This window comes from Peromyscus eremicus, chromosome 2 (genome assembly GCF_949786415.1).
Source record: "Peromyscus eremicus chromosome 2, PerEre_H2_v1, whole genome shotgun sequence".
Classification (NCBI taxonomy): Eukaryota; Metazoa; Chordata; class Mammalia; order Rodentia; family Cricetidae; genus Peromyscus; species Peromyscus eremicus.
The window spans coordinates 22,634,162-22,642,952 of NC_081417.1; the positions used below are offsets into that span (position 1 = coordinate 22,634,162).

The following is an 8,791-nucleotide window of genomic DNA, read 5'->3' on the forward strand; positions in this document are numbered from 1 at the left end:
TCTTAAGGCTACTACAAACTTAAAGAATCCCTTAGCTTCATCATTACCATTAACAGGTTAACATAAATATTGCTATACATAGTCACAATTCTCTCAATCTTACAACTCAAAGCAAACTCTTAACAGAACCATTTGAATTAGCATATATGGTGCTAAATATAGTTAACAATTTTCTCTGTCTTACAACTTTAACTCAATCATTTGAATTTTCTTGCTAACAGAACATAGGAAAAACTTCGATGTATTCATATCAAACTTAAATATTCCTTAACTCCACAAAACCAGGATGCATTAATATCAATAGGGTAAATATAATTTCTGCAAACATAATTCAACCTCATAACTCCTCCTTTTCTTTATAATTTTTTAAACAAAATCTAAAACCTAGTTAGAAGAACCCAAACTCATACAATTCCTACAAACCCATATTGAAAAGCAATCTTCTCAATCTAACCATTAACACTTTGAAAACTTAGCAAAACATCCAAAAGCAGTTTCTTAATAAAACTCTTTACACTTTAAAAGTAGTCTCTTAATATACCCCATTTACATTTCTTACTAACAAAAACATGACATTAATCCCTCAAACAACTTTTGAAATTAGACTAAGGAATATTAACTCTCCCCCTTTTCTTTATAATTTAGGCAAAATCTCAAGCCTAGTTAGAAAACCCAAACTTTTCCATTTAAACAGTTCCATTTGAAACACAAAACCAGTTCTGTAAGTAATTTCATTTTTACATAAACAGTTCCACAAAACAATTGCATTTTTAACACAGAATACATGAATCACCAATTAATAAAGCATATATGCATACACATCTTGACTCTAGGTAGAAATAATAAATTTCTTCATTTAAACAGTTCCATTTTTAACCCAATTCCAGAAAACAGTTCCTAGGTTATTACTATAAGTAAACTCAAAATTGTCCCATTGCAATGAAATCTCTACTATTCATTTCATTTCTTAAGTCCCAAAATTCAAATGATAAATTCTGGTACGAGCCTTCCAAATATGAAGACATCCATAACCAAAATCTTTTTGTAGTTTTATCTCATTTTAAGTTCAAAAAGTTCAAACAAATAAATTCTGGTATTAGGCTTTCACTTCCAAATATGAAGAGACGTTTTTCAACCAAAACTTTTTGCAGTTAACAATTTTTGTTCAAACAAGCGTCTCTGAACTTACTCTTTTTAGGTACAGTAGTATTCTAAACCGCACCGTTTTTGATGTTAGCTCAGGTTTTTCTGTGTTGCATCGATTTTCCACGGATCTCAGCTGCAGATGCCTTGTGCTGGTTCTCGCGTCCGCCATTCTTAGCTTCTTAGTGGCTTCTGGAGCTTTTGAAACCATTCAGACTGCCTACTTTGCAGTCTGCTGGGACACTAACCTTCTGTGTCTCGGGTTCTTTCACCATATACATTAGGAATAGATTCATGTTTAACATTTACACTTTTTTACAAATTCACATATAACATTAACATCTACTTATTTATACTCTTTAAGGGAACTATAGAACTACTTTAGCAAATATATTTCTTATTACTTCTTATATGCTTATCATATTTCTTATTTAAACTTACATTTACAACTAGTATCTTCACTTCTTACAAGCTTATTACTACATATCTTAAGACTACCTTAGATATTTCTTGCAAGCTTATATTCTTAAAATGAACTCTATAGATCTATTTTACAAACTTATATAGGGCTACCATTAGCATATATTTAACTTAGCAAACACCCAAAGATTTCTTAACACAGATCTAACAAGAGAATTTTTACAAACTCACATATCTTATTTTCATCTTTTTCTATTTCTTACTCTTAATTATTATTACTATCTCTGTTAGAAAGATTTTCTTAACTAGACAGGAAGTACGTACATCATCGTTAAAGTTTAGAGTTTATAGTCAGCTTTGCTATAAAGCACTGGGATTTAGTGAGTGTTGTTGTTATAGAATTGTGATAGTTGTTGCTAGGGAACTATAACCTTCCCAGGATGATGCCACACTCCAAAGTTGCCAGTTCTCTCAGCCGTTCCGGACCGGCAGAGATGCACTGTTAGCGGTAAACAGTTTTTAACTAGAGGCTGTCCCTTCACCCAAATTCATAATAGTTCCCCTAAGTACTTCAATTCAGACAAACGTTTCTATTACAGCAGTACTTTTGGTTTGTTCTACGGAAAAACTTCACTTCACACTGAGGGTGAAATTACCGTATTTAGCTGCTGTATGGTCTTTGCCAAATACCACACAGCTATTAGGTGATATAAAGTATTTTTCCAAAGGAGCTAGTAAAGCCAAAAGCGGCACAGCTTTGAACTCTGTTTCCTCACTGCCTGCATCAACCAGTGACAAAACCCCAGAAACACTAATCGAGCCACTTTCATTCTGGTTCCTTTATAGGAACATCATTAGAGCTGACCTTCCTTAGTTCCACGCTCCTTACCAAACGCTCCGGTAACCACCGAGCTTCATTCTCCTCTTGTGAAAAAACACAAACATGTCCTCGACCCCATATTAACACAGGATCGGGACCCTTCCATAATCCCGAGCAGGGATCTTTCCATTTCACTTGAGCAAAAGTCGCTTGGGTGCCACTGTGCCAAAATCTATCTGCAGCAGACTGTTCATAGACATCCATATTCAAAAAGTTCAGAACAAAAAGAGCATGATTTAATGCATTATGTGGCGATAGAGGGTAAATTTCTTCCTTTTCTATTTTTATTTTTTGAAGTTGTATTTTAAGACTGCTATGAGCCCTTTCCACAATACCTTGTCCCTGAGGATTATAAGGAATACCTGTTTTATGTACGATTTCCCATTGGGTACAAAATTGTTGAAATGCCTTACTACTATATCCAGAACCATTATCAGTTTTAATAATTTTTGGTAAGCCCATATATGAAAAACACTTCAAGCAGTGCATAATTACATGTTTTGTAGCTTCTCCAGGTTGTGCACTAGCCATTAAAAATCCTGAATAAGTATCAATGGTCACATGTACATATCTTAATTTGCCAAATTCTGCAATATGCGTAACATCCATTTGCCATAGATGATTGGGAAGAAGACCTCGAGGGTTTACCCCTAAGTGAGGGACAGGAAAATATTTTGGACATACCCCACATCGTTTAACTATTTGACGAGCTGCTTCTTTGGTAAGATTGAATTGCTTTCTTAAGCTTTTGCTATTTTGATGATGAATGCCCGGTCCCGCGGGCCAGGTTATTTGATGAGACCCGAGGAGGCACCTCCTGAAAGATCAATGGGGGCGAGAGAGAAAGGAGACCAGGCGCATAAAGGAAGACAGAGACATTCTGAGTTGCGTCGAGGTCTCCGTTTATTGACTGGGTGTTGAGGCTTATAAACAGGGCTTCAGGCAGGGAGGGGGAACAGGGGAAGCAGGAGAGAAGGATGGAAAATTCCTAAGGGAGGGTGAGGTCGCTTTGGTCCCAGGCCCCTGCAGCTGGTTGATTAGCAGGTATTCCAGGAAGCTGTACAGCCCGCAGTTAGGCCAGGAACTTCCTGCCTTTGTAAGGTTTGATAAAGTAAGGACACTGCTGTCCGGAATCGGTCCCCAACAGATGAAGAGCATGTGACTGTTGAGCCTTTTCCACTTGAGATAATGCTACTATCTTTGTTAACTTATCAGCCATTGCATTACCCTCAGCTAAAGGACCAGGAAGATTGGAGTGAGCTCTAATATGGCCCACAAAGCATGGCAGCTTTCTTTTGTGAATAGCGTCTTGAATTTGTTGAAACAACATTTGGACTTGGTTGTTATTAGCGTCAATATAGGGAACAGTTTCTATGACTTGAAGAGCTCTATAAATATATTGACTGTCTGTGTATAAGTTCAATGATCTGTCTTCAAGAACCTGAAAAACCATGTTCACTGCCCGTAATTCCACTATCTGTGCAGAGGCTGGGGTTGTTTGTACTACATAACTTTTTCCATTAATAACATAAGCAGCCTTTCCATTAGAAGATCCATCAGTGAAAACTAACACAGCATCTTCTACGGGGTCTTTCATAACAATTTTAGGAAATACAAATGAATGCATTTGAACGAATTGTAATAATGGATCAGCTGGGAATTGATTATCAATTTGACCTGAAAACTGGGAAAAGGCAATTGCCCAAGAATCACTTTTGAAAAAGCCAATCAACTTGCTGCTTTGTAAAAGGAACATTAATTACCATAGGTTCTTTACCAAAATAACGTCTAGACTCAATTCTGCTTTTTTGTACCAAGCAAACTACAGATTCATAGTATGGATTTAATGCTTTGGCTGGTGAAACAGGAAGATGTAGCCATAAGAGAGGCTTGTTTTGCCATAATACTGCTGTAGGAGTATGTCTAGTGGGCAAAATATGTACATACCAAGGTAGAGCGTAATTAATGTAATGTACTTGCTGGTTTTGAATAGCCTTTTCAACTTGCAGAAGAACTTGTCTACCTTTTTCAGTTAACTCTCTGGGTGAATTAGGGTTATTATCTCCTTTTAAAATATCACTTAAAGGTTTCAAATCACCAGTAAATACTTTTAAATAAGGGCGCAACCATTGAATCTCCCCCAATAATTTTTGAAAATCATTTAAAGTTTTTAACTCATCCTTTCTTATTTCCAATTTTTGAGGCTTTATCACCTTAGGGTATAAGACATGTCCTAAATAATGAAAAGGCGAGTGTCTTTGCACTTTCTCTGGAGCGATAATTAACCCTGCACAGGTAAGACAGTGCTGAAGCCGTCCAAAAGTGTCAAGCAAAATTTCTTCATCTTTATGCGCAAGCAAAATATCATCCATGTAATGAATAATATAAGCCTGTTGAACTTGCTCTCTAACTCTTTGGATAGCTTGAGCTACGAATTTCTGACACAGTGTTGGGCTATTGACCATTCCTTGGGGCAAAACTTTCCAGTGGAATCTTTTCATGGGTTCTTTAAAGTTGACTGAGGGAACACTAAAAGCAAATCTTTGACAGTCTTGGGGAGCTAAAGGAATGGTATAAAAACAATCCTTCAAATCCAAAATAATTTTATACGTATTTTCTGGTATAGCAGTAGGGATAGGCAATCCAGGCTGCAAAGCTCCCATAGGTTGTATGGTTTCATTAATCTTTCTCAAATCCTGTAATAATCTCCATTTCCCTGACTTCTTTTTGATGAGGAAAATAGGAGAATTCCAGGGAGAATTAGATGGTTCAATATGACCACTATCCAGCTGCTCCTGTACTAACTGCTGGACAGCCTGTATTTTCTCTTCTGTTAGGGGCCATTGATCTATCCACACAGGCTGATCGGATTTCCAGGTTATAGGATCTGCATGGAGTACAGGCTGCTCAATGACCCTTCCTAAAAATGCTCCATAATGTCCTTATCTTTAGGAGTTAAAGATGACATTTCCATTACCGTTTGGTCAGGAACTTCTTGTTCATAGATAGTTGTATCGGGACTATATAAGTATACTCCCATATGGCTCATAACATCTCGACCCCACAAATTTACCGGCAAGTGAGGGACAATGTATGGCCGAAAAGTCCCTTCATGACCTTCCTCATCTCTCCAGGAGAGCTCATTGCTGCTCTGATCAGGACTCTGAGTTTGACCAATCCCTTGCAGCTGTGTAATAGTCTCCATTTTGGGCCACATAGCAGGCCATTGACTAGCAGATATAACAGATAAATCTGCGCCTGTATCTAAAAGACCCGAAAAATTTTTCCCATTTATGATTAATGTAAGTTCTGGGCATTGTGGTCCTATGGCTTGTAGCCAATAGGCATCTGACGAACCGAATCTAGCTTCTCCTCTCTTATCTCTTTTAATTGGATTTTTTGTTTGTATTTGAGGAAGTAAGATTAACTGTGCAAGTCTCTGACCGATCTTTATTACTGAAATTCTTGTGGGTGAATGAGTCATCACCTTTATTTCTCCCATATAGTCAGCATCAATCACTCCAGGGGCAACTAGAATTCCTTGCATGGTAGTACTACTTCTGCCCAACAATAACCCCACAGAGCCCCGTGGCAAAGGTCCATAAACACCTGTAGGGAGGGCTTGCATTCCCATTTCAGGGGTCAAAACTGTATAGATGGAAGAACTGAGGTCTAATCCAGCACTACCTGGTGTTGCCCTATAGAGGTCTTGAATATATTTCTTTGCCGGAGGATTGACTGCTGAATTACCCCAAAGGTCTATTTTGTCGGGGCCTAGGACGGGCCCCTCTGTCCGTTTCCCTGAAACAGACTCTTCTGGGTGTTTGCCCTTGATGTGCATTCGCTAGCCCGGTGTTTCCCTCTCCTACATCTTGGGCATAACCCAGGCTCTCTATTTGATCCGAAGCCCCTTCTCTTGCTAGAGCAACTTCTAATATAATGTCCCATCTGTCCACACCCAAAACAACTTCCAGGAGGTCCAGTATCTTTCCCTTGTCTGGAATTAGGGTGTCTTTGCTGGTATAGAACATCCCTAACCATTTTTCCTTGTAATGCTGCGGCCATGACTATCCCTTGATTGTATGATGGTCCTATATCAGAACAAAGTCGGATATAGTCAGAAATGTTTCCCTTTTTTCTAAAAGGGCGTATCGCAGCCTGACATGCTGCATTGGCGTTTTCATATGCAAGTTGTTTTACAAGTAAAAGTCCAGCTTCTGAATCGCTAATTAATCTGCTAGCCGTTTGCATTAATCTGGAAACAAAATCTTGAAATAACTCATCAGGCCCTTGCCTTATCTTGGACAGATCCTCAGTTTGTCTTCCTGATGATGGAAGCGTATTCCAAGCCCTTTTGGCAGCGGCCTGAACCTGAGCATACACCGCTATATCAAAGTTTAACTGTTGACCTGTCTTTCGATATGGGCCTTCCCCAGCGAGCATATCAAAGGTGATAGGAATCTGTTGTGCCCGATTTATTTCAGCTGTGGCCTGACACTGTTCCACGAACTCACTTTTACACAGCAGATAGTCACCTCCAGATAGACATGCTCGGGCCATTTGTTTCCAATCACCCGGGGGCAAAACTTCTAAAGCCAGGCTTTCTAACAATGCTGTTGTGAAAGGAGCAGTTGGGCCATATTGACTACATGCTGTTTTTAATTCCTTAAGCTGTTTGAAAGGAATGGGAACATGCACTCTTATGATATTACCCTGGCGGTCCTGCTCTTCCAGGACCGGGAACATCTGAAAGCCTTGAATTTCTTCCCCCTTACTAGCAGCTTCCCGGAGGCTAGCTTGAAGAGGAGATGTAGCTTTAACAGAGAGGGTTCGCATTGCCTCAGAGGATTTCTGTGCTATGGCAATTACAGGTGGCTTTTCCATTCTAAAAGACGCCTCCCCAGGTGAGTCTAGTTCCACCCCTACAGAGGGAAGAGGAGAGACTTGGAGAGTTTCTATTTTTTGAGTAAGAGAAGTTACTAGGCTTTTCAAGTTTTTCAGTTCCTCCCTTGTCTTATTCCAAGATTTTTGTTCCTTAAACTTAGCGTCATGGCCAAGAGAAACCGGACCCTGTTTAAGCGGTGCTGTACAAGGGTTTTCAGGTTCTGCTGGTGGAGCAGAGGGTTGTGTCTCCACCTCATCTGCCTTAGGGAATGATCCCTCCTGCTTTTCAGGGTTAGGATCTAAATTATCCTGGATTAATGCCCACAGGCCAAGGGCTTCCACGGGAATATTTTCTGGCCCGTGTTTTTCATAGCATTTTTTTATTTCAACTCCAACTCTCTCCCAGGAATTCTCATTCAGCTTCCCATATTCAGGAAACCAGGGACACAATTCCTCTACAAACTTTAAGAACCTCTGTACTTGTTGTAGTTCCACTTTAATGCCTTTGTTTTTTAGTCTTTCTACAAGTGACTCTTCAAAGGTCTCCTTACTATTTTCCTGCCCCATTTTGATCAAGAGGTCTTTATTTTTTCTTAAAGCGACTCGCAGATAATTCTCTAATCTCCAGGTGATTCTAATCTTGTACTTCTGAGAGGTTAGAGGCTTTAGTTTTTAAGTTTAAGAGCTTTTGAGAAAGATGGAGGTTTTTTAGAGAGATTTTCCCAAGTTTTCCAAGAAAAGCTTTTTGTTTAAGAGAAAGATTTTTTCCGAGAGAAAGACCAACTTTTCCCAAAACTTCCCAACTTTAAACTTTGGCTTTTTACACCCCCATTTTTTGCCTCAGGGAGAAATCACTTTCTCCTGCCGCTTAGACTTAGCATTTCAGTTGTCCCCAGGACAAAAGCTTCCATAGGAAAACTTTTTCTTCCCCATAGCTCAAAGAAGAGCTTTTTTACTACCCATAAAGCCCAAAGAAAGATTTTTTTCTCCCAGTTTGCATTCTTAGCCCCCAAAGTTAGAAAATTGTAGAGTTTTTCTGTCTAGTTGCTTTACTTATTTTTTCCTACACAATCTTACACTATTCTACTACCCTATGCCTTATTTTTCACAGATAGAAATTGAGAAAGGGATAGAAGATAGAAAATTTTGACAGAAGAGAATTTCGCTGCAGCATCGGACATCCTTCCAGTCCACTTTCCTTTTCTCTCGAGGATAAAACCCCTGCCTCTCAAAAATATATATAAAAATATATATTTTCCATAACACCGGCATGCCTCATCCACTGGCAGGGCTGAACTCAGCACTTTCGCCAAAAACTCTGTAATAAAACTATTATTTTTCTTTATCTTTAGTCCCTATTACTTTGTCTTTAGTCCCTGTTCATTTGTCTTTAGTCCCCCCTTTTTTTTAGTCCCCCCTTTTTTTCTTTAGTCCTTTTTTTTCTTTTTTCTTTAGTCCCTGTTC

General features: G+C 38.9%; 1 protein-coding gene across 1 annotated transcript; it reads right to left on the reverse strand.

Annotated features, from left to right (window-relative positions):
• Nucleotides 1-6,217: 6,217 nt before the first annotated feature.
• Nucleotides 6,218-7,894, reverse strand: LOC131904477 (endogenous retrovirus group K member 7 Gag polyprotein-like). The gene has a single exon (XM_059255611.1). The coding sequence runs from the start codon at nucleotides 7,892-7,894 to the stop codon at nucleotides 6,218-6,220; it is 1,677 nt and encodes a 558-aa protein (XP_059111594.1).
• Between the last annotated feature and the right edge of the window lie 897 nt (nucleotides 7,895-8,791).

Bases quoted from the DNA above. Each gene is read 5' to 3' on its own strand.
- LOC131904477 (XM_059255611.1), bottom strand. From the start codon at position 7,894: ATGGGGCAGGAAAATAGTAAGGAGACCTTTGAAGAGTCACTTGTAGAA.